This window comes from Myotis yumanensis, unplaced genomic scaffold (assembly GCF_028538775.1).
Source record: "Myotis yumanensis isolate MYYU_CA2020_CCGP unplaced genomic scaffold, mMyoYum1.0.hap1 SCAF_23, whole genome shotgun sequence".
Classification (NCBI taxonomy): domain Eukaryota; kingdom Metazoa; phylum Chordata; class Mammalia; order Chiroptera; family Vespertilionidae; genus Myotis; species Myotis yumanensis.
In genome coordinates, this window is record NW_027223774.1 from 14,160,520 (window position 1) to 14,185,738 (window position 25,219).

The 25,219-nt window shown below is 55.2% G+C and overlaps 3 protein-coding genes across 7 annotated transcripts in view; 1 reads left to right on the plus strand and 2 right to left on the minus strand.

Moving 5' to 3' along the window:
* SMG9 (SMG9 nonsense mediated mRNA decay factor) overlaps positions 1-10,022 on the plus strand; it is a 23,558-nt gene extending 13,536 nt beyond the window's left edge. For 4 of the 5 annotated variants that reach the window (XM_070401928.1, XM_070401923.1, XM_070401927.1 and 1 more), the window contains 7 exons: positions 1,765-1,860; positions 2,272-2,357; positions 5,011-5,117; positions 5,825-5,932; positions 6,103-6,231; positions 6,525-6,672; positions 9,500-10,022. In XM_070401928.1, the coding sequence (XP_070258029.1) occupies positions 1,765-1,860; positions 2,272-2,357; positions 5,011-5,117; positions 5,825-5,932; positions 6,103-6,231; positions 6,525-6,672; positions 9,500-9,578 (753 nt within the window). In that variant the 3' untranslated portion in view covers positions 9,579-10,022. The remainder of the gene's footprint in view (positions 1-1,764; positions 1,861-2,271; positions 2,358-5,010; positions 5,118-5,824; positions 5,933-6,102; positions 6,232-6,524; positions 6,673-9,499) is intronic. The other variant, XM_070401926.1, reaches the window with a different exon arrangement.
* Positions 10,023-11,415: 1,393 nt separating this feature from the next.
* On the minus strand, positions 11,416-13,730 carry LOC138999508 (interferon-inducible GTPase 5-like). Its single transcript, XM_070401641.1, has 2 exons — positions 13,145-13,730; positions 11,416-12,056 (listed from the first exon to the last, which is right to left on the minus strand). The coding sequence occupies exons 1-2, from the start codon at positions 13,728-13,730 to the stop codon at positions 11,416-11,418; spliced, it is 1,227 nt and encodes a 408-aa protein (XP_070257742.1).
* Positions 13,731-17,025: 3,295 nt separating this feature from the next.
* Positions 17,026-18,429, minus strand: IRGC (immunity related GTPase cinema). The gene has a single exon (XM_070402126.1). It carries the CDS (start codon positions 18,409-18,411, stop codon positions 17,026-17,028), a length of 1,386 nt encoding a protein of 461 aa, XP_070258227.1. The 5' UTR covers positions 18,412-18,429.
* Positions 18,430-25,219: the final 6,790 nt, after the last annotated feature.

Sequence of the window (25,219 nt, forward strand, 5' to 3'; positions counted from 1 at the left end):
GCTCATCGCTGCCCTCAGTAGTGACCTGTCATGCATTTAACTGGCAGCTTTCCTTACCTTCTCCCTTGCTCTTAAGCAAGTCCCTGTTCCTTAGCCTGGCATTCAGGGCCTATGTGACTTGCCTCCTCCAGACCCTCTAGCCTTCCCTCTGTGGCGTAGTCACCAACCCTGCCACGCACACCACAGGCCTCACCATGGTCCGTGAACACTGCCGTGCTTGGAGTTTGGAGAGACCCTGTGGGCTTTCTTTTCCTTCGTGGGAAACATAATATTGCCTACCTCTTGGGGGTTTTGTGAGATTTCAGTGAGTTAACACAAGTAAAGTGCACCTGACATGAAGTAGGTACTGGGTGCTCTTACCCGTCACTGCCTTTGTCATTAGAGCACTCTTCCCGCCCTCCCCATTTTGCTTGGCTAATGCCTCCTCCCTGAGTATTTTACTGGGATGTTACTTGCTCTCGGAAGCCTTCCCCTCCTCTGAGAGCCCACTAGTGCCTATTGCTCTTCCCATCACAGCACGTGATTTATCAGTTTGGTCCTTTTTTTAAACCACTCATTTTTTATTGATTTCAGAGAGTAAGGAAGAGGAGGGAGAGAGATAGAAACATCAATGATGAAAGAGAATCATTGATTGGCTGCCTTCTGCACACCCCGCACTGGGGATCAAGCCTGCAACCCGAGCATGTGCTCTGACCGGGAATCAAACTGATCTCCTGGTTCATAGGTCGATGATCAGTTTGGTTCTTGTGTACTGTTCCCCTCCCCACCTGCCTGGAGCGCTTCTGGGAGGAGCCCTGTCCCATAGGTCGTGCTCACTGTGGGCAGTGGTGACACGGAGAGTGGAAAACCTACCAATGTGGCCTGAGACCTGTGTGCCAGGCTCTGTGCAGGGACCATGGGGCCCCAGAAGTGAACTGAACTGTATGCAAGCTGGGTCAGGGCAGAACGGAAGTTAGACAAGTAAGACAGAACAGAACATTGGAGTGCTTGGAGTTTTAGAAAGTGAGCAGTTGGAAAAGCCTGTTTCCTAATTCCATTCACTGCAAGAAGAAGGCAATAGATTATCAAGCTAATTTAGCTCTTAAAAGTTTTTTAATGAAATATTCCTTTACGAAAAGTTTCATGTGTGCACCGCCGATTCTTTTATACTCACTGATACAATTTTAAATCTTCACACTAAGTTTTTTTTTAATCCTCACCCAAGGATATGTTTTATTGATTTTTTTTAGAGAGAGAAAGAGAAAAAGAGAGAAGCAGCAATGTGAGAGAAACATCGGTTGGTTGCCTCCTGTACCTTGACTAGGAATCAAAACCGCAACCTTTTGGTCTACAAGATGATGATGCTCCAGCCAACTAAGCCACCCAGCCAGGGCTACACTAATAATTTTTTATCTAAGTATCTTAGCAAAGTTTTGAAAGTATTTGAAACAACAACAAAAGGGTCTTGGGGCGGCATGACTCACTCAAGTAGATGTTAAATTTGTTAGCGCTAGGACTTCTCTCCTGTTTGGGAGTGAGGCACTTGAGAGCAGTGGTGATTTGTAAAAGAGTTGGGGCAAGAGTGCCTGCTTTGAAGCTTCCCTTTCGCCTCTTGCTGACTAGCACTGTACTACTTAGAAGCTGCCCGCTTGTGTTTCTGACCTTATTTTGTCCTGAGAGAGGTGAGGCGATGTATCTGCCTTTAGCGTGTGGGACTTAGGAAGCCATGACCCTTAGGATCCGACCCACAGTCCCTTCCCTGACCCATTTCTCTCTCCCTTGCAGCCCATCCTGAGCCCCTCCATCTTGGACCATCTCATCAACAACGACCGCAAGCTGCCTCCAGAGTACAACCTGCCCCACACTTATGTTGAGATGCAGGTGAGGGGCCGAGCTAGGCCAGGGGTGAGGCCCCACCCTTCCCTGCAAGATCTGTGATGGGGGGCCTGGGTATGGGTTGTCCTTGTTTCTGCTTCATCAGAGCCCCAGCTCCAGCTGCAGGAAGAGGACAGCACTGAGAGTCAGATCCGGTGCTACCCCTCAGAAAAGTCACTGCCCGCCCCTCCCCCTTCAGCCTCAGTATCTTCCTCTGAAAATGGGGGTGATTGTTCCAACTTCGTCCAATTTAGGGATGGCCCATGAGAGAGGTGCCAGCACAGTCTGGGCGCACAGTGGGTGCCTAAAGGCTCTGAGACCCTTACCCTGCTGCCCCTCAGCTGAGCCTGGGATCAGGGACCCTTCTCTGGGCAGAGGAGACCTTTAACTCTATTGTCTCTTCCCACCCTCCCTCAGTCACTCCAGATTGCCGCCTTCCTTTTCACGGTCTGCCACGTGGTGATTGTCGTCCAGGACTGGTTCACGGACCTCAGTCTATACAGGTGAGAGGCTGGTAGGAGCGGGGACTGGCCATGAGACAGGGCACAGAGTCCCAGCCACCTGCCCAGGTCTCCCAAGCTCCACTCCGCAGCCACAGGGACCCTTTCAGAATGTAAATGGAGTTGGAGTGGGTCACTACCACCTAACGCTCCTGACACCTCAGTGGCTCTCTCACCACATTCCCTCCCTCTCCCCCTACATCAAAGCCATGCAACTTAGTCTCTGCACTCCCTCAGCCAGAAACATTCTGCCCTCAGATCTTAGAGAAGCATTGATCAGACTGTCAAACTTCAGAGGGAAGGTAGGGGAGGGGAGGGTGGGGATAAGGGGGAGAGATCAACCAAAGGACTTGTGTGCATGTGTGCATGCATATAAGCCTAACCAGTGGACACAGACACCGGGGGGTGGGGGTGGGGGTGGGGGGGGCAGTGGCGTGATAAGGACACATATGTAACACCTTAATAAAAAAAAAAGAATCCCTCTCTGGTGGCCTTCCCTCCGGCTTCCCTGACCTCTTCACTTAGCACCCTGCCCCTCCCCCCATTGCCCTGCTGTGTTTCCTTCATTGCCCTTTTCGCCCCTGACAGGATACTGTAGATCTCTTTATGGTCTGTCTCTCCCGTTAGAATGGAAGCTCCATGGTTGACAGGGGTCAGGAGGAGGGAGGGATGACTAGGAGGACAGAATCCCCAGTGCCTGGCACAGGGTAGATATTTAATACAAATTTGTTGAATAAATAGCAGAAGGAGCTGGCTTGTCTGGTCCTGAGAGTCTTGTCCATCTGCAGGCATGTGTACCATCCGCTGGTACCCTGCAGGCAGGAAAAGGGAGGGAGTCAGGACCTGGCAGGAGTCCTGCCTCAAGCAGCTGGAAGTTCCAGAAATGCCCCCAGACAGAGCTGGCTCAGAACCTCGGGCCACAAGGGTTCTTCTAGGCCTCGGCCCCCGGCAGGTAGCTGAGGGGAGGCAAACAGCCTTGGGCACAGAGCCCGGGCAGAAGGAAGGCAGGGGAGCTCTGGGCAGGGAGAGCAGAGCTAAAGGAAGCAGATGTCTCCAGAATCAGGCAGCCCGGGGTTTGACTCCCAGCTCCCATTGGAAGTGGCTTCTTTTCCCACAGCTCCCCATTGGCAAGGTTTTTATGCAGACTGAGTTAAAAGAATTTAAAGCATTTAGCATAGTGCCTGGTACATAGTGAGCAATTGGTGTGTGTTTTTAAATTTACTTACTGATTTTAAAGAGACAGACAGACAGAGAAACAAGGATTTGTTTTTCCGCTTTCTTATGCATTCATTGATTGATTCTTGCATATACCCTAACCGGGGGTAGAACCCACAACCCTGGCATGTCAGGACAGCTTCCTAACTGACTGAGCAACCCGGCTGGGGCTAAATGGGAGCTTTCTGTTTGTGGTAGTAACCCTGGGTGCTGGGGGAGCTTTGGGTCTGGTCAGAAGTAAGAAACGATTTGCTGGGGAGCCAGCTTTATGACCAGATCTAAGAAACCTAATTATGAAACCTCCGCTCCTACCGCCGTTGTTCATTGGAATTCATTCACATGACAAATAACATTGAGCATTTACGTATGCCATTCGCTCTTCTTGGCACCGGGGATCAGATGTGAACAAAACATTAAACAGACTGCCCTGTGGAGTTTACTTTCTGGTGGGACTGTGGGCTCAGGTGCTGGCAGGTGGGAGAGCCTTGTTTTTAAGCCGGAGTTTACCAGTGGGCTCAGAGTAGGTGAACCCCTTAAAATTGTGGAGACCATGGTGTTTGTGTGTGTGTCTGTGTGAGGAAAATGGCCATCATTTTATCATATCCCATCATTCCTTACCTCATAACAGCTTAATGGTATTTACTTTTACATGTTTGGAAACACCTAAAAGTAGCATAAACTGAAAACTTATGTCCACACAAAAACCTGCACACAGATGTTTATAGCAGGTTTATTCATAACTGTCAAACTTTAGAGGCAACCAAGATGTCCTTCCATGGGTGAGTGGATAGGTAAACTGGTACGTGCTGACGGGAATATTACTCAGGGCTAAAAAGAAATGGCTGTCAGGCCGTGCAAAGACATGGAGGAATTTCTAATGCGTATTACTAACTAAAGGAAGCCAATCTGAGGTGCCATTCAGTATGATCCCAACTAATTGGCGTTCTGAAAAGCAGAACTACGGAGACGGTAAAAAGACCCATGGTTCGGGGCTGAGGGGAAGGAGAGATGACTGGGTAGAGCACAGAGGACAGTTAGGGCAGCAAAAGAACTCTGTGTGATCACAGTGGATACACGGCGTGTTTGTCCAAACCCGAAGAGTAAACCGCACCAGGCGTGATCCCTGATGTGAACCGTGGGCTTGGGGTGATGACGTGTCGGTGTAGGTTCACGGAAATGTTGATAGCAAGGAGGCTGGGGACTGGGCACAGGCCTATGGGAAACGTGTGTACTTTCCACTCAGTTTTGCTATGAACTTAAACTGCTCTTAAATAATAGCATAAACTAAAGAAATTTACACAGTTGATGTAAATCCATGGATTTGTTTCTGAATTCCGTAAAATTGTGTGAGAAATCTGGTGTGTATGCGACATCCCCCAGGCCATGGGATATGGGGTGTCAGTGCCGGAGCTTCAGCCAACCTCTCACCCCGAATCCCCAGGTTCCTCCAGACAGCGGAGATGGTGAAGCCCTCCACCCCGTCCCCCAGCCACGAGTCCAGCAGCTCCTCAGGCTCTGATGAAGGCACTGAGTACTACCCCCACCTGGGTGAGAAGCTTTCTGGGGCCGGAGGAGCGGGTAGAGGGGAGAGAGAGGGGCAAAACCAGGGACATGGGGGAAGGGGGAGCTGGGAGGAGGGACGTAAGAAAGAATTAGCCGCTTGTTTTTCTGAGGGTCCCACTGCCACAGTCCCACCCTGGCCACTGAGGGCAGGACCCTGAGTCTGGGTCTGGCTCCTTGATCAGAATGGAGACCCTGGGGGACAGGATCCGTCTGCCTGATTTTGGGTCTCTGGCATCTACAAGAACGGGGCACAGTGAGTGCTGGAGTGATCCGAGCGGCCCCTTGCCCCTGCTCCCACCGGCCCTGTGTGCCTCCCACACGCCGCTCCTCTGCCTACGCGGTTCTTGCTCTGCTCTGTGGATGCCCTGCTTGTTTGCAGAGACCCAGTCCACTTAGGACACCCCAGGCAGGGTCTTGCCTACTTCTCTGGCCTTGCCAAGCCCCTCGTGCGCTTTCCGAAATTCTCCTAATCATGTGGCCATCCTCCTCTCTGTCTTTTCCATCTGTGCTGGCAGAAACCACATCTGTGTCATCCTTGGGGTCCCCAGCATCGCCCAGGGCCTGGTGCTAAAGTGAAGTGACATTCACATAAATATTTACAAGTGATCTTGGGGGTCAGGGCAGGTCTTTGGGATGGGAAGGGGAGTGCACGTGGCCGAGCCTCACGGGCCCCGTCTTCCCTTCACCCGCAGTGTTCCTACAGAACAAAGCTCGCCGAGAGGACTTCTGTCCTCGAAAGCTGCGGCAGATGCACCTGATGATCGACCAGCTCATGGCTCACTCCCACTTGCGCTACAAGGGTGAGGTCCCCCGCCACTCCCAACCTGGCAGGTGGCTCCTTACTCTTGATTCAGCCTCAGCCCAGATCCCCAGACTAGTCTTCCGATCCCAGCCTGACCATCTTACATGTTCCTCCCGCCCCCTCCCCTGGCAGCATGGGACCTGCAGGCTCACAAGTTCTCTCCTCCAGGTACTCTGTCCATGTTACAGTGCAACGTCTTCCCTGGGCTCCCCCCTGACTTCCTGGACTCTGAGGTCAACTTGTTCCTGATGCCCTTCATGGACAGCGAAGCGGAGAGTGAAAACCCACCAAGAGCAGGTACGGTTCCCCCTTGAGGGAATCGGCCATGGGAGACGGTGCTTCCTTGGTCTGGAGGCTGACATGGGTCCACCTTGGTTAGGGGGAGACACGGTCTGCCCTGGCCTGGGGGTGACAGGAGCCCACCCTGGTGTGAGTGGAGGCTCTGGCCTGTCCCTGCAGTGCTTGGACCCTTTTTCAGGAGCTAGTTTTCAGAGCGGGGGGTGAATAGGAAGAGCTGGGCTGGGGCTGAGCTCAGGAGCTCCTGGAAGCCCAGGATGCTGGTTGGCCCCTTATCTTCTACCTCCACTTAGCAGGACCCAGCTCCAGCCCACTCTTCTCCCTACTCCCGGGGTACCGTGGCCACCCCAGCTTCCAGTCCTTGGTGAGCAAACTCCGGAGCCAAGTGATGTCCATGGCCCGGCCGCAGCTGTCGCACACAATCCTCACCGAGAAGAACTGGTAAGAGCTCTTGGCAGAGTGGGGGGTCAGTGTGAGGTGCCTGCACCCCCTCCCCTTTCCCCCTCTCCCCCACCCACAGGATGTTCTCAGAGTTCTCTCCACATTGTTTCCTTTTCTGGAACATTGATAATTACTTCCATCTTGTAAGCACCTCTTCATGCCAGGCAATGTGCTATTTCATGTGGTGATTTTTATTTAAAAAATTATATGGTTAAAATTAAAGTTAGGGTCAGGGTTAGGGTTTAGGCCAGAGTTTAAGGTTAGGTTTAGCAGTTAGGTTAGAGTTAGGTTTAGTGATAGCAATAGGGTTATTGTTGAGGATTTAGGGCAAGCATGTCAAACTCAAAGGCTAACACGGGCCAAGTAAACAAGGTGTAAGTTTATGTGGGCCACAAAAAAACAAAAGCTTCAATTTTCGTAGAAACTTAGATTTATTTTGATAGAGACATGCTGAATACAAAGGGCTGAAATAAATGAGTAATTGTTGACATAAAATAATAGAACATTTTAATAAAAATGAATATTTTTTCTTGAATATTAACTTATCAGGCACAAATTAATAAGCGTAACACAAATAAACCTATTTTTCTTGTTCTCTGAAAGCAAAATATTTCCTGTTGCGCACACCAAACAAGTCAGTCCAAGAGTAATGATGTGGCAATCAGCTGCTAAAATAGTCACTGCTAGTACTGGTGGAGAGAAATGGTGCACCTGCGCATAGGCGCATAAGGGAAATGAATGCAACACGATTATAGTAATCAGTCATTAGCGAAAGTTGTAGTTCGGTATTAATAATTATGTATAACAGCATATTGTAAAAATTATAAAATTTTTATTAAAATGTTTCTTACATACTGTTATATTGGCTGGGCCACAAAAATATTCGTTGTGGGCTGCACATGGCCCCTGGGCCTCAAGTTTGACATGCTTGATTTAGGGTTTAGGTTTGGGGTTATGTGTAGGGTTAAGGCTTAAAGTTTAGGGTTTAGGATTAGAGCAGTGGTTCTCAACCTTCTGGGCCTTTAAATACAGTTCCTCATGTTGTGACCCAACCATAAAATTATTTTCGTTGCTACTTCATAACTGTAATGTTGCTACTGTTATGAATCGTCATGTAAATATCTGATATGCAGGATGGTCTTAGGCGACCCCTGTGAAAGGGTCGTTCGACCGCCAAAGGGGTTGCGACCCAAAGGTTGAGAACAGCTGAATTAGAGTGAGTATTAGGGTTAGGCTGTTAGGGTTAATGTTAGGTTTAGTGTTAAATGGTTGAGGTTAGTATTCGATGGTTAGTGTTAGAGAGTTAGGTTAAGAGTATTAGGGTTAGGTTTATTTACTTTATTTAATTAAACTTAATGGGGTGACATTGGTTAATAGCATTATCTAAGTTTTCAAGTGTACAATTTTGTGATACACTTATGATCAACTCTGATCAACTGTATCTTGCATTGTGTGCTCACCACCCAAAGTCTAGTCTCCTGTCACCAGGTATTTTGACCCCTTTACCTGCTCCATCCTCCGCCACACCCCTTTCCCACTGGTCACTCCCATATTGTTGTCTGTGACTGTGGGTTTGTTTTGTTTGTTCATTTGTTGCTTTAAATTTTATATTCCACACTAGAGGCCTGGTGCACGAGATTTGTGCACTTGGTAGGAGGAGGGTCCTCAGCCCGGCCTGCACCCTCTCGCAGTCTGGGAGCCCACGGGAGATGTCTGATTAACAGCTTAGGCCCGCTCCCACTAGCCGTCAATCAGTTGGACATCCTTAGCGCTGCCACCACCGCCACTGCACTCGCCAGCTGTGAGCCTGGCTTCTGGCTAAGTGGCACACTGACCACCAGGGGGCAGCTCCTATGTTGAGCATCTGTCCCCTGGTGGTCAGTGCACATCATAGCCATCAGTCGTTCCGCTGTTTGGTCTATTTGCATATTAGCTTTTTATTATATCGGATAGGATTGTTTCGTGTGATTTCATATCCTCCTAATTAACCATTGTAGTGTACGTTTCGTCACCGATTTTGCTAGTGGGGAAATTTAGGCTCAGAGAAGTGTCACATAGCAAGGTCACACACTGTGGTTAGGTGTCATTTGATGTGAAGAGTAGGACAGTAAGCTTAAAGAAGATTCATTCTAAGGCCCTGAGTGCAGAAAGTAGCCTCACAGGAGAAGAAACTAGAAAGCCGCCAGGAAACACAGGCCTGCATTTTCCAGCTTACCCCAGATGCCGTCTCATTGTCTCTCCCGCCCCCCCGCCCCATGTTCTCCCTCCTCTGCCTCTGGTTTCACAGAGCCCTGCACCCCTCCCCAGCCCCAAGTTTATGTGACTTTTTATATCCAGAGCCCACAGCAGGTCTGCCTCCTCTAATTTCTAAGAGAAACAAACCAGAAAAAGAAATAGCTTGGCTTCGTGCAGCTCTGTCTTGGTTCCCTGGGTCTGTTTGCCTTCGGGTGTGGGAAGGGCCAGGACGAGGTGGGCTGGAGCTCTGCTCCTCCCATTGGTCGGAACCAGGGCCCAGGGAGAGGGAGAATTTGGGGTAGAAGGGTTAGGCAGCTGGTCATCACAAGACCCTGGAGGGAGGCAGAGATAGAGCCGCTCCCACAAAGGCCAGCACTGAGTAGAATGGAGGGAAGTTTGGACACGGAGGTGGGGACTGAGGTTTTAGTCCAGGTCCCGCATCTGCAGCTTCGCTTACCATGGCAGTTAGGGAATCAGGGTTGGCATCTTCCCTGTAGCCCAGTTGAGGAGGCCCACATTACAGGTCACATGTGAGCCCAAGGCTGGGTGGGGCCCCAGCAGGGCAACTCTGACTGTTGGCCTCCTCTCACAGGTTCCACTATGCTGCCCGGATCTGGGACGGGGTGAAAAAGTCCTCTGCCCTGGCAGAGTACAGCCGTCTGCTGGCCTGAGACCGAGGGGAGCGGTGTCATGCAGGAACCCCTTTCTGGGCCCCAGTGGATGGCAACGGAGCATGTACGTCCTCGACCCTCTGGCAAGGTGGAGAGGGCCGGTAGGCCTGATGGATGAGGAACCGTGACTTCCTCGCCCGGAGACGTGAGGTGTTCAGGGCCAGGCCCCTTGCCCTCAGTGGAGCATTGTTCAGGGATGACTGAGATCCTACCCGCAACCTGGGACAGGGCAGCCCATCCTTAGTCCCCCACAGGGATAGGTGGTGGGAGGAGGCTCAATGGTCACCAAGAAGCATGGGCTCCATCTTGACCCTCTGCAGGGACAGGAGCAACAGATCCCTGTTCCCTGGCTCCCAGCCCTTTCCTATAAGGTGAGGCCCAGTCTTGGGAGCTCTTTATTGGAGCAGATGTGGTGGTGCGAATAAAAACAGTCATGCAAGCTTATGCTAGTGCTCCTCCTCCTTTCTCTCCAGCACGCTGGCCTGGAGCAGGCACGTTTGGGTCCCAGCCCCTGAGGGCAGATTATCCTGGGTCACCCACTGTGGCCTGAATGAACTTCCTACTGCGACTCATTCAGTATCGGTCACAGACTTGCTGGGAGTAGGTGAAGACCAGTTTCAGTTAGGGAGGAAGCCCTTAGATGCGGGGTTCTGTTTCCTGGGCGCCCTCAGGCCTGTCTCTGTGTTGCGGAAAATTCACTGGCTGCCCTTGTGTCGTCTGCTCCCACTTGAAGGCAGTACCTGCCTTTAGTGAAATGCCTACGTACAATGCCTGGCTTAACACGTGGTTAACAACAGAGCATGTGCCTCGGTAGGTGCAGTTGGTTAAATACAGCACTTCCCCGTGGGTTAGCCAGTTCTGCCCTCGTTCAAATACTCAGACCTGACCCTGGCACGTGATGCCTACTGTTGGTTAAATATGGTGGTTTCCTTTCCCTATAAACCTCATCTACGCTTTAAAAAAGGGTCCCTCGGGTTTGTTCCTGTTATTTAAAAACATTTTTTTTAAATGGTCCCTACCTTTCATTTCAACCCAGACCTGCCCCCAGTTAAATACACCATACAGTTCAATTAGTACCCTCTCTCATCTGCTCAGTTAAATACAGTGTATAATCTTAGTATTTCATAAAGTATGTCTCTGAATTGGTCTGGCCACCCCACCCACATCCCAAATTAGTCCTGTCAAATCATGCCACTCCACCCTTCATTAAAGCAGTCGGTTCCAGTCTACCCAGCTAGTCTCCTCTGTCTACCGCTGCCCCAGGCCACTTCTTGTTCTCCTTGGCTTCCCCTACCCTTGGGCAGACCCAGAGAGTCCTGGTGTCCATGTCATGGGAATCCGGAGTCTGTCAAGAAAAAGCACAGCTGAAGGGAGTGGGGTAGTGAAGAAAGCACTGAGGCCAGGCAAGGTCTGGCCAGAAGTGGGGACTCTGTGGCTCTCAAGGGAGGGCTGAAGTCTGGGAGGTGTGAAACCAGAGCAGGCTCTGGCCTTGTCACTTGCTGATCTCCCTTACTGATCCCCAGGGCCCTTCAGAGCCGTGACATTCTCTCCCTCTTACAGAAATGCGTTTGCATTCTTGTCCCATAGCCCCTCCCCTCCCCCTGCTTCCTAGGGGGACTGCTGGTTGATGGGGGTTGCAGAGTGGGGAAGTGGGGAGGGGGCAATGGCCCGAGAGGGCATAAGACCCAGGGCACAAGAACACAAGACAGCACACGGGCTGAGTCAGGAGAGTCGGACCTTGATTTTCTTCCCACACCACCCAGCCTGGAGACAGACAGAACCTGTGTCCTCCCAGCCCTTTCTTCCACCTCCCGCTGGCCTGGGCTGAGGGCTGGGATTATTGATTGGAATTCTCTGAGAGCCTGCGCTCAGTGATGTTTAGGAAGGTCTGTATCAGCATGTGGGCATCCTCGACCGCCACGTCCAGGGACAAGCGGAGCATCTGGTAGACAGTGGCAAAGGAGATGCCGCAGGTGGCCAGGGCGCCCAGGACGGGCACATTGAGGAGCTCCTGGGTGAAAGCAGAGGCATCCCTGGAGGCCTGGCCCAGCATGTCCACCACCAGCTCCTTGGTGACCGGGGTCTTCGGGCCCTGTATCGCCTCCAGTAATCTGTGCAGGGGCTGGCCCGTCTGCGCAGCCAGCTTCACGAGAGAGTCCTCGTCCAGGCCGAGGCTGTGGTAGTAGCCTTCTAGGGCGTGGATGAGCCGGTAGAGGTCACACGCCACATCCTGTACTCCTGGCACAGGACTTGAGTTGATGCCACAGGCCACTGTGGCCACCAACCAGATGTGCTGCCGCAGCGAGGACGCCTTCTTCTCCAGGATGGCCTCGGAGAGGTTGGGCAGGGCCACCAGGAGTGCGTGCTGCTTGTGGCTCTCCACTCCCGTCACCATCGATTCCTCCAGCAGGCCGAAGTCGTACTTGCCCAGCTCAAACATGGACAGCAGGAAGACCTTGGGGCCCTGCAGGCCCTCCGCTGCAGGAGGCAAGAGCACCGTTCAGTGGTCTCCACATCAGAGCAGCCGTGGTGCCCTGACAGCTACCTGGGCTCCAGCACTTGCCAGGAGTCTGCACAGCCTGTGGCTTAGGCGCGTGGGCCCTGGAGCCAGGCTGCCTGAGTTCAGACAGGAGCCTCGCTACCTGTGTGGCCTTGAGCAAGTTACCAAACCTCTCTGGTCTGTAAAATAAGGTGATCATTTTACCTACTTCCTAAGGTAGTGAACTGAGTTTATGAAAATGGTGTGTGGCCTGAGCTGAGCCCCCAGTGAACGTTAGGTGCCATCAGTGATAGGTGCCAGCATCTGCATGGGTGCATGGCGTTGGCACTGCGTGCTTGATAACTAGCACACAAGCCAATACGTGTTATTTTCTTCCTTAATGCACGTGATGGGGTCTCTGTCACCTGTGACTGAGAAGTGCCAACTCAGGAAACGGAGTTAAGTGCCTGACGTAAGCTTTGATTGCGGAGGCATCCATTTCGAAGAGGGCTGTCTGGAATAAACAGGCTGGCCAGCCCCAGGAACCAAGCTCCCCCCCACCCCCACCCCCCCCACCTCCTTGGTGTTAGAGAACTTGGTGGATTTCACTATCTCCCCACCTGGGCTACTTGTTTTCCTGCACTTTAAATTCCTGCTCCTACAGTTTAAATTCACCAGTAGAGTAACACCAGAACCCTAGGCCCCTGCCCTCAACCCCAGTAAAAGCAGCACCCAGGCCCTTTGTTCCTCTGCGACCCCGCTGTGCAGGCCCAGGTCTGCTGTGTGACTGCCAGCCCTGTGAGGAGTAGACCTGTGTCCTTCCAATGTTCCCGATGGCTGTTGCTGAAGGGCAAGCATCTGCCTTCGTAAGAACCGGGAGGGCTTGTCCGTCCCCTTGGTTATTGGTGGGCTGAGACCAGCACACGGCACAGCTGGCAGCATTGCACTGGGAGGCCTTGTTCAGCCTCCAAGTGTGACCTTAGGTGACCCGTTTCCCACTGAATCTCAGCTGGAAAATGAAGGGGAAGAGGCGGGCAATCCCCCAAGGATCCATCCGCCCCCGGGCCCCCCAGAGAGGGCACCTCACCTTCCAGCCGCTGCCAGCAGTCCTCCCGGATCTGCCTGAGCACCCTCTGCTCGGAGAAGGTGCTGGGGCGGCGGCTGCGTGAGGCTGCAAGGTCCACGTCCACCTTGGAGCGGACGAAGTAGAAGGCCTTGCCCTGCTGCCGGAGCCCGCGGGCCAGCTGGGCGTGGCGGGCAGTGAAGCTGTCTGGGGTGATGATGATGAAGAAGTCGTAACGGTCCACCAGCACCCGCTGGAGGTATTCGTCAGCCTGGAAAGTGGGCGCGTCTATGCCCGGCAGGTCCCAGATGATGATGTTGAAGTACTTGGGGTGCGGGTATGGCGTGGGCTCCACGGTCATTTCTACCACACCCGTGCCGGCCGACTTGGGGTCCTCATCTCCCAGCCCCCGGATGGCATTGACAAAGGTCGACTTGCCTGAGCCTATTGCCCCGGTAACGCCAATGTCCAGCCTGACGTCCTCCAGCGAGTGGAGTGTGGCCTGCAACTTGGCGGCCACTGCTGGCAGGTTCCCCGCCTCGAAGGTCTCCCTCAGAGCCCCGGTGTCTGACAGCTCCGAGATGTTGAACTGGAAGATTTGGTTCGCCATGGGCTGCCTGACCCCCAGTTCCACGTCTTTGGGACTTGATGACCTTTGGCAGGACAGGTAAGGGAGTGTGTTCACCCCGAGTTGCCCTCTCTTCTCTCCAGCCCTCAGCAAGCCCAAGACATTGGCGGCACCACCAGTAATAGTACTGAGTGTGGCATGGTGCTCATAGGCCCGGTACTAAGTGCTTTATTCATCACTGCCCTGCTGCAGGGTCTCATAAACTCCTCAAGAGCCAAAAAAGGGAGATAACCCCCTTACGATCCACATTCAGCAGTGAGAGGAGAGCGCACTTGCCCCAGGCCTCCAGCCAGTGTGTGGGGTGGGAATGGGACTTGGGTCTTCTGGTCCGAGAATTCCAGTTCTTAAATAACCGGGCACCAGGCCCTGCGCTCAATATACATCAGTGATTAAGAGCCGGAACCCTCATCATCGCTAATAGTGTATTTAATGTTTACTCTCGTCCAGCCACTGTCCTAACCATATGCCTCATTTCATGACGTCCCCATTTCACAGAGGAGGACACAGGCTCAGGGAGGTAGAAGTCCCTTGCAAAATGCCTTACAGCTTATACCAGAGCCAGGACGTGGGCCGCTCCCACTGGCGCTTTCCCCCTTATGTTTCCCCGTGATTCAGCACCCCCTGTGCCAGGACCGCTCCGGGTGCTGGGGTTCCAACACCAGGAAAAGACCCAAGGGAGCTGGTGCATTTGTGGGAACACTGCCCGCCTCACGGCCTGGCTTCTAAGTGCTCATCTGCTCAGGAGCCACGGTGCACCTAGGCACACCCGGATCTGCCTCTGGGCTTGGAGTCCTCACTCGTGGGATGGATGGGCTGCCAGCGCTGACCTGGAATTGCATGACTGCGTCTAGACCAGTGATGGCGAACCTTTTGAGCTCGGCGCGTCAGCATTTTGAAAAACCCTAACTTAACTCTGGTGCCGTGTCACATATAGAAATTTTTTGATATTTGCAACCATAGTAAAACAAAGACTTATATTTTTGATATTTATTTTATATATTTAAATGCCATTTAACAAAGAAAAGTCAACCAAAAAAATGAGTTCGCGTGTCACTTCTGACACGCGTGTCATAGGTTCGCCATCACTGGTCTAGACCCTGCCCTGCCAGGGACTTGCCAGGTGACGCTCAGCAAGTCATGCCCCCTCTGCTGCCTTTATTTCCTACACCTGCGAGGGTGGGTGTCAGCTTCCTCACCTGTGGAATGGAGCGATGACTCCTCAGAGCCTCCCAGCTCGGCTGTTTCAGGAAGGCCCGGGGTCTTACTGCTGCCGAGGTTCAGGCAGGGGCCAGCTTGGGAGGGGCTTGGAATGTCAGGCTGAGTTGATCTTTATCTGTGGGTAGCCATGGGGAGGGCTTGAGCAGCGGAGGGAGAAGTCTGCTGTGGACATTAGAGTCCTTCTGTGGCCTATGGGGACTGAGTTTAGAGCCTGGGAGATGAGGCAAGGCAGGGGCTGGGGCAGGAACTGGGTGGAGACGTGAGACCTGAGCTGGAACAGGGGCTAAGGGAGTTTAGATGGGAGATGGGGAATGGAGAGATGAAGGCAGAAGAGCCAGGACACGGTGACTAGTTGGAGACAAAAGTGACCCTTTCGATCTCTCAACCTTAGGCCCAACGTGGAGAGAGCACTCACTATTCATGCCCACCTTTCCATCCCCGCCACTGGGGCAGTGAGTCCTGTGTTTAGGGTGGTGTCTGAGGGCCCCAGGTATAAGCTGTGGGCTGTGCGCTGAGAATGGATTTGGAAAGGATTATCTGTCTTACACATCTGGGATCTGGGATTTCCCTACCGTGATCCCACACACCCTTTTTGGTGCAGCAAGACCCATGTGAACCCCAGTAGTCCCGGCAAGCCAATGAATGGGAGGCCTCTGGGAAAAGAGGAACCCGTTTGCAAAGCAGAGCACTCTTCAGCCAAGAGCATCAGCACCCCCTTTAATCGTCCAGGTCAAAGCGGACCCTCTGAGTCAGGAGCTGTTTCCTAGGATTGGGGGTCATTTGAGGCCCCCAAAGGAGGCAAGAACCATCACCAGCTCCTGGGAAATCCACAGGGAGTATTTGTGAGCACCTGGGAGCAAGCCAGCTCCCTGCACCCAGCCTCAGAGCCGCTTGTGAGTTCCTGCATCTAAACCTGACCCTTCCCTGACCCTTGTCCAAGCCCACAGAAGCCCCGGGCAAGCTACCCCGTCCACAACCTCAGCCTGCGAGTTCCTGAGTTTTAATCATGTGATCCTTCAATCAGCCAAAGAGTTTGGTTTCACTGGGTGCCTGGTCCAGACGCAAGAGATGCTCACCCACGTGTGGGCACGTTTTCTGTCACTCACAGCCACATGCAGCTTTCAGATCCCAACACAGTCGCCGTCATTCAGACCACCCCTTTCAGCACAATCCCAGTATTCACACGCACATGCACACGCACACCATGAGGACAGGAAACCGCCCCCTCCCCCCACCACGTCTCAGCAAACTACTCTCTACCTTAGACACATGGCATCCATATCATGGAGACGCGTCAGGATTTCTCCCAGTCAGCACTCCAGCACGCTTACCAACACACAGTCACACTCAGATACACGCCATCTTTCCGGAACGACCATTCTCTTTCCTTTGATGCTCAGAGGAACCACCTGCCCCGCTCTCACCACCTCTGCACCAAGGCCAGCCCAGCAGCCATGTGGCGCCCCTCTGCTGGCCACCCGGCCCACCATCACTCACAGGCCCAGGCTGTCCATCTGCCCACCTCTGCTTAACCCGGTTGCTAGGCACCATTGTGTCAATCCTGGGCTCGGATTGGCTGCCCCTCCCCCTCCGGAGGAGGCCTTTAGGACACTGGGGTTCTCAGAAAGGGATATGACATTGCAACTAAAATAAGTACCTTAGTAGGCACTGATCCCCACTCAGCCACCCACTAACTTGCTGTGCGCCCCGGGGACAGTTGGCTTTGTCTTACATCCAGGCTGGGCTGCCCTGTCACCCCACCAATCCCCCTTGGCCACTTAGGGACCCGAGAGCCCTTGGCCCACCACCCATACCTTGAACTTCTCTCCCCCCAGGACCAATTCCCGTCCCAGTTGAGTGAATCCCTCTTCCACTCGGGCCCCCCTGCTTCCGTCTTACCCTGCCCCACCAAGATGGCTGGCCCTGTGCCTCCCTCCGAGCTGGCCCCACACCCCCGTCAGCAGCGCAGCTCCCAGTCACCACATTGGCCTTTGTGTTTGGTTGGTTGGCTTTGTTAAGGTTTGGTTTGTGGGCGAGGCGGGGGTAGGGGGCTGCACTTTCACTTCTCTTCCAAGTCACGCTTTTTCCAGCTGTCCAGAATGTACTTGAGGAGGAGGCCCAGCTTCCGGCGGGTGGACAGCGGGGCTTCCTCGCCTCCTCCCTCCCCGACCCCGCACTTCTCCACGCCATTGTCGCCAGCCGCGTCCAAGCTGACCTCGGGCTGGGACTCCTCCGCCTCCTCCAGGGCCTTGATGCGCACCCGCTGGGCGTCCTCGGCCATCTCGTTGAGGCAGCCCTGGAGCATGGTGTAGACGGTGCCGAAGCTGATGCCGCCGGCCACCAGCGTCCCGAACACGGGGATGCCCCGCTCAAAGGCCCGGGCCACCCGCATGGCGCCGTCGGACGACTGGGAGTAGAGCCGCAGGACGGTCTCCGGGGAGACCTCGTTGGCCAGCGGCGAGCGGATGACCGAGCGCAGGTCGCCGGCCTGTTTGCCCACCTGCTCGGCCAGCTTGGCCAGCGAGTCCTCGTCTAGGCCAAAGCTGCGGTGGTAGCCACGCAGCGAGCGGATGAGCAGGGCGTCGTCGTAGGCGGCCGCCAGCCCCGGCACGGGCAGGGCCTGGATGACGCCCGACACCAGGGCCGTCTTGAGCACCTGCTCCTGGAGCATGTCCTTCTTCCTCTGCAGGGCCTCCAGCGAGATGTCGGGCAGCGACAGCAGGCCGGCGTGGCGCCGGTGGGCGGGCAGGTCGTGCTCCCAGGTGGACAGGAGCAGCGGGAAGTCGTAGCGGACGGGCCAGAGGTTGGACACGAGGAAGATGCGGGGGTCGGTGACCCCCGCGGCGCGCAGCCGCTCGGTGCAGTGGTCGCGGATCTCCTGGAGGACCATGGACTCGCTGAAGCCCGAGGGCCGCTGGCTGCGGGTGGCCGCCAGGTCCTCGTCCACCTTGGTGCGCACGAAGTAGAACTTCTTGCCCTGGCGCAGGATCTCAGAGGCCAGGCGGGCCTCCACGGCCCCGCAGCGGCGGGGGGAGACCAGCAGGAAGAAGTCGTAGCGGCCGAAGTCCACCTGCTTCAGGTACTTGTCAGCGGGGCAGCCTGGACAGCCGGCCCCGGGCAGGTCCCACAGGGTCACGTCGGGAAACTGCGGGTGCGGGTAGGATGAGGGTTGCATCGTGGTCTCCACGACGCCCGTGAGCGCTGCGCCGGGGTCCTCAGCCCCCAGGCCACGGAGGGCGTTGATGAGGGACGACTTGCCAGCGCCCGACTCGCCTGTGACCCCCACCTCCAGGCCGGTGCTCTCCGAGGAGGCCAGCAGCTCCCGGAGGCGGGAGGCGGCCTGGGGGATGTCGCCGGACTCGAAGGCGGTGCGCAGGGCCTCCAGCTCTTCTTTGGCCATGAGGATGGTGGTCTCCTCCTCCCCGGGGCACTTGGAAGTAGCCATGGTGACCAGTTCAGTGGGCGCAGGGATGAGACAGGCACAGACCAGAGGTCGTTGGCGTCTGGGGGAGAAGGGAGCCTTTTGCCTTCTGGGCCTTGTGCGGGGCAGAGAGAGAGAGACGGAGGATGTGAAGGAGTCTCTGGGGCCCTCCACGGCCCTTTCCTTCCCAAACTCCCCGGGGCACATTTTGGAAAGGAATCAGGGCCCTTGGAGTCCGGCAGGCCCAGGTCCACATCCCATCTCTGCCACTAACTTGCTGTGCGCCCCGGGGCAAAATGAGGCACCTCTCTGGCCCTGTTGGCTTCTTGGGGTCCCGGGCACAATGGCTGGCCTGCCCCCTGAGGCACTGAGGGGTCCTGGGGGTAACCCAGGAAGGGGGCAGCTTCGTGGGCAGCTGTGACCTGTGCAGTCGCATAAGGCCCCGCACTTAGGAGGCCCAGCTCTTGGCCGAATGCTGATCTGCTGGCGCTGATTGAAAGTCTTAATACTGTTTGAACTAGGAGCCCTGCATTTTTCTTTCATGCTGGGCCTGTAAGTTATGTAGCCAGGCCTGCCAAGGAGAGGGCTTAAGCCCGGCTCCTGTGCCAAACGGAGACAGTGGGGCCACTGTCCCTGCAGGCGAAGCACCCCCGCACCCGGGATCGGCTCCTGGCTCTGCCACCGACTCCTGAGTGACTTGGGGCAAGTTACGTAACTCTCCGCCTCATCTGCAGGACGCCACCTCCTCGGGGTGTTGAGAATTCCGCCAGTCAGTCATACAGAGCACTTAAAGTGGCGCCTGGCACAGAGCAGGTGGTCTGTGTTAGCAGCAGCGGCAGCAGCAGCAGCGTTGTTATCGTCATTATTGATATTTCTAGCCGCGTGGCTCTGAGCCTCAGCTGCTGTATCTGCACCAAGAAGGGACCCTGCCTGCCTCGTGGGGCTGCTGTGAGGCTCCTGAGCCCCAGGCGTCCATCTCTAGACCTGTGGTCGGCAAACTGCGGCTCGCGAGCCACATGCGGCTCTTTGGCCCCTTGAGTGTGGCTCCTCCTAAGCCTTAGGAGTACCCAAATTAAGTTAATAACAATGTACCCACCTATATAGTTTAAGTTTAAAAAATTTGGCTCTCAAAAGAAATTTCAATCATTGCACTGTTGATATTTGGCTCTGTTGACTCATGAGTTTGCCGACCACTGGCCTAGGCTAACTGTGAGGACGGCCTTGGGTTCAGCTGCTGGAAGAAGCCCAGACACCGGGACCCTCCTCATTGGACACCCAGCCCTGCCGTGGCTGGCCTTGCTGGGCCAGGTCCCCCCGCACCCTGGAGCCCTCACGTGGCCTCTCAGATCCCGTCCTCCTCACCTGGGAGCTTCCCTGGCCCTCCCTCTTCCCAGTCACACTGTCTTCGGGTCCATCGCCTCTAAGATACACTTCCTCACTGACTAAGACTCTTCAGAGAACCTTGGGAGAGACAACCACATTCCGGGTCACTGTCCCCATCAGACGGAGAGGGACTGAGGCTCAGGCCGGACAGCGATGTCTCTGCTCGGAGCCACCACCAGGACTCACTCCAGGTCCCTGCTCCTTGCTCCTCTGAAGAGCGGCTCTGCCTCTGGCAGCCGTCTTTGCCTCCCCCTTGTCCCCCTGGCTGCCCGTCCCCACCTCCATCCCCCGCCCCCACAGAAACGTGTCCTTACTGCATTGTTCCCGCCAGGTCTGACCCCCATCCCAGGTCGGGCCATTCCCCGCACCCCTAGGTCCACTTCCTTCCTCGCCCTGCCCCCTCCCCCATCTCAGGGTGTGGAGCCTGGAACAGCCAGCAGCCAGGGGCAGACAGACCCAAGGCCCCGGGGTGGCGCTGGGGCCCAGGGAGTTGGAGTTGGGAGGGGAAGCCGCACCCACAGGCCCCAGCGGGAGAACTGCCCCGGGATGCTCACCTGCCCTGAGGCTCTCCTCCTCCCCTCTCACTCTCCCCACTGGTGGGGTCTCCTCCCTGTCAGCCCAAGGTCAGCCCCCCGTTGCTAAGACCCACAATAGCAAGCAGCAGCTTATTGGTCAACCAGCCCGTGTGCAATAATGTGACAGTGATGTCAGGGGGTGGGGTCCCACATGGGGCAGGGACCCCACCCCCCAGCTACGCCTGGGGGCCAACGGTCAGTCACACCAGGCCCTGTCCCCCATCAGGGACCCAGAGAGAGGTCTTTCTAACACCAAGATTTCTTCAAGACCTGTCCGTGGCCTCCACCGTGCCCAGGACAAAGTCCCAGTGTCTGAGGGCCTGGCCCTGCTCAGCACCCCGCCCTGTTGCTCCTCCATCTGGGGACTCTGTTCCCGAAACAATCATTCCTTCTCCCTTCTCCGAACCATCTATTCGCCCACCCGCCTGGGGGGAGGGAGTGATTAGCTCAGCCAGCACTGCTGGGATGACAGGAAGTGCAGGGGAGAGGCCAGCTCAGAAACCCCACCCCACCCCATGTGGTCCCTGCAGCAACCCTGCCTGGTCCCGGCCAGGACTCATGGCCCATGGTGTCAGCAGGGCAGCATCCACACCCCAGTTCAGCAGCTGGTATCCAGATCCCCGACTCTGGCCTCCTCCCTCCCTGAGTTTTCACATCCTCCCCTCCCTCTCCCCACCCCAGCCTGTCCTTCAAGTCCCAGCTCAGCACTGATTCTTCCGGATGCCTTTCCCCACTCTGCTCTCTCCCTCCTCACAACACTTTAAATGGCATCAGTGAGACAAAGGGGGAGATGGAAGTAGGGAGAGATGCGAAAGAAAAGAGGGGGAGGCAAAGCCCCCCCCCCCCAGAAAGGGGGAAGTGGGGTGGGAAGAAAGACTCCCCAAGGGAAAAAGCAAGGGAGAATCAGGCAGGAAGTTACAATGGACGAGAGACCAGGCCAGAAAGAACCAGAGCAAAATGTCATCAGAGGCACCAGTTACAGAAAGAGTGGAAAGATACAGAGCCTGAGATGGGGACAGGGGATGGGGCCGACATGCACAGGGAAGGAGCTGAAGGTCTAGAGACCAACAGTCGGGGACCCCAGGCCCCTGGGGGGACACCAGCTCCCCTCAACTGTAGCCTCTGTGTGTACAGCTGCTGAGCCCCCGCTCGACCCTCAGTCCTATTGTAGCTGTCTCCACACTGTCTCCCCCGCTGGCCTCCTCTGCCCAGGCCAGGTGCCCCGGAGTCTCTCCTACGCCCACTTCCTGGGATGGAGTCAGAGGCACCTGCCAGTCAAAGGATTTTCCTGGCTCCAAAGTTTGGTTGAGCAAAGGAGCCTCAAAATGACAGAGGAGAAGGCCGAGGCCCAGAGAGAGAACAGGGCAGCTCGAGGCCACACCGAGGGGTGGGAAGGGTGGTCTGCGGAGCACGTGGTCCAGAATTCTTAAAGCACAGGCAAGAGAGATGCAGGCCCGCAGCCCGGACTCACTCACAGACTCAACGCAAGAGACCAGATTGAAAATCTTCTCAGACAATCCCAGACACACAGGCCAAGGCTCCAACCCCAAATTCACAGGCGCACACCTGGCCCAAGAGGGAAGACCCTCCAGTACAGACTCACGACAGAAAAGCAAAAGTCAGACAAACACACAGACACACGAGCCTCATAAACCACAGACATTCCCGCAGAGACAGACCTGCAGCCCAGACTCAGTTACACGCTGACAGCTCGCACTGAGCCCTGTGAAAACCTCTGTATTCATCCTGCTCCCAGAGAGAGGCTGCACTCTTGCCCGTCTGCCAAGCCTCCACCTTCTTCATCATCAACATTCGGCACCTCCGCAGGCCGAGTCCTGGGCTGGGTGCAGGGGATACACAATGATCAAGACAGCCCGGGCCCTGCCCCCAGGGACTCAGACTCCAGTGCGGGAGTCCGATCGGTCTCCAGACAGTGAGGACACAGCAGGCAGGACTGGAATGGGGGACCCCCGAGGACTGTGGGAGCACAAAGGAGACATGTGGTGACCCAGCCTGGAGGTCATGGCCCTGCTACCTTCCTCCCCCTTCTTGGAGGAGAGGGCACCTGAGCTGAGAGCTGGAGGATGAGTAGGAGTGAGCCGCGTGGCCTGCTAGGGCAGCGGTTCTCAACCTGTGGGTCGCGACCCTTTGGGGGTCGAACGACCCTTTCACAGGAGTTGCCTAAGACCATCGGAAAACACATATTGAATACATAATTACATATTGTTTTGTGATTAATCACTATGCTTTAATTATGTTCAATTTGTAACAATGAAAATACATCCTGCATATCAGATTCATAACAGTAGCAAAATTACAGTTAGGAAGTAGCAACGAAAATAATGTTATGGCTGGGGGTCACCACCACATGAGGAGCTGTATTAAAGGGTCGCGGCATTAGGAAGGTTGAGAACCACTGTGCTAGGGAGTTGCCGTCCAGGCCCACGGTCCCGCCTGTGTGCAGACCCTGAGTCGAGAGAGCTCTTGTTTGCCCAACAATTTCCTCAACTACTTGGTCGTTCCCGAAACATTTGTTCAGACCTCACCTGAGCCCAGCCCTGACCTGGTCCAGAGATGTGAGTCCTACTTGCCCCTGATCTGACAGGCCTCCTGGGCACAGTCATCGACCGAGGCAGAGTGGCTGCCGCCGTGAGCCCGTCAGATGGCTGGGGTGACTCATTTAACTGGGACACAGTTCTGCTCTTCCGTGTCATCCTAAGACAGACAGACAACCCAGGAGTAGAGAGGAAGGCGGAGACGAGTGAGATGAACACGTTTATTCATCCATTTCTCGCAAGCATGTCAAACTTGCAAATAAACGCATGCAGCCCGCCTGCCGCGAGTTTGACATGCTTGTCCCACAGGTTCCCATGCAACCAGCTCAGAGGTGCCATTCTCGTCAGATGCACCAGTGGCTGCCCCACTCCCAGGAAAACGATGCCGCCCACAGAACATGGCACAGCGTTTCCTACTCACACTCCCTGAAAGAGCGCCGGGTCGACTTCGAACACACAGATCTTTATCGCCTGTCAAATACGAAGCTGGCTGCGCTGTTCCTGAAGCCACACAGTGTGGCTGCGGAGTCACTTGGCCTCCGTGCTCCCCGCCCTGCACGTCCTCTGTGCCGTCGGAGTGGCCACGGGGCGATGAAAAGCCGCTCCGTCACCACATCCAGGCAGGCCCTCGCCATGACCGCCGGGCTGATAGCGAGGCACCGTCAGCGGTGACCCCTCCTGACTTGAACCCTTGCTGGGACGTGGGCAAGTGCTTCCGAGTGTCCACTGAGCCTGCCAGGCTGGGCGCGCAGCAGGGACGGAGCCAGCCCTCGCCCCAGGAAGGAAGCCGAGGCAGCAGGTGCACGCTGTGTGCCAAGGGCTGTAGCTGGATGTTCGCCACCTGCAGTGACTCTGAGTCCTTGCCCTCCCCCTGATGGTGACCCAGGGGATGCCTGACTCGGTGGGAGGAGGAGGCCTGGGGGAGGGGGGAGTCATCAAAGGCTTTTTGGAGAAAGTCCATTCATTCAACGCACTCTTTGACCACCTGCTGTGTGCTGGGCCCGATGCTGGCTGAGGCTGGAGCTGTAACTGGGACCAAGACAGTCCCTGTCCTCTGCCGCCTCTTCCTCCCGTTTCTCTGTCCACTCCTAGCCTGCCCAGCCTCCCTGCCCTTTCTGTCAGTGTCTATTAAAAACCCAGAGCACTGCCCTAGGAACATGTACACATTATGACCTTCACCTTCTCTCCATTCGCCACAATCCTGGGGAACCTCACCTTAGTCCCCAGGATTCATTCACTCACTCACTGAAACACCTATCGGCTGCCTTCTGCGCGCTGGGCACAGACACCGTGGTGAGTAAGACACGGGTGGCCCTTGTCCTCGTGGAGCTTATATTTTTGAAAGATAAAGATAATACATAAAAATAAGATAGTGTCAAGTAATGATAAGAAAAATGAAAAACAAGAAAGCAAGAGTAAGGGGGGCGTAGATTGCCTATAAGTATGGCCGCTGACAATTTCTCCCATCTCTGTGGGCACCGGCCACTCTCCCCATCGAGAGGAGGAGTCTGTCCTCTCCCCTTGTATCTGAGCTGGCCTTGCGACTGCTTTGATCAGCAGAATGTAACATCCTGGGACTTCCAAGCCCAGGCCTTAAGAGGTGGCAGCTTCTACTTTCTCCTCCTCAGAGCCTCGAGCTACCATGTAGAGGTCCCGCTACCCTGCTGGAGGGAGCCCATGGAGAGGCGGGCCACATGGAGATGAGCCTGAAGCCATCGAGAACATTCCAGCCCCAGTGGCGCTCCAGCTGACTGCAGCCACAAGAGCGGTCCCAGCCAACGCTACCTGGGAGCAGAAGAACCATCCAGCGGAGCCCAACCAACCCACAGACTTTTGAGAAATAATAAATCATTGCGTTAGGCCACTAAATAGCCAAATGATTCGGGGGAGGGAGTGTATTACTTTTGATAGAATGTTCTGGGAGGAGCCATATGAGAAGGTGACATTCTGTTTGAGAGAGAGCTGCAAGAAGGAAACAAGCCATGTGGCCCTCAGGGGGAGAGCAGTCCAGGCGGACGGCATGGAGGTGCCAGGGCCCCGAGGCAGAACCGAGCCTGGTGTCTGGGAGAATCATGGTGGCTGGTGTGGCTGGGGCAGTGTGATGAGGGAGCGAGTGCTAGAAGGATTTATTCCCCTGGTACCTGGGAGAGAACCTAAGGCCTGCTGAGGAGTGTCGTGAGGGTGGGCCAGGCGTGAGGTGGGGATCCTTCCGCACCCAGCGATACAATTTGATTAGAACAGGGGCCAGGACTGGGGCCAACAAGTGAGACACTGCCCTGGGTGCAAAATTAAAGGGGACCAAAAGCTCAATAAATAATA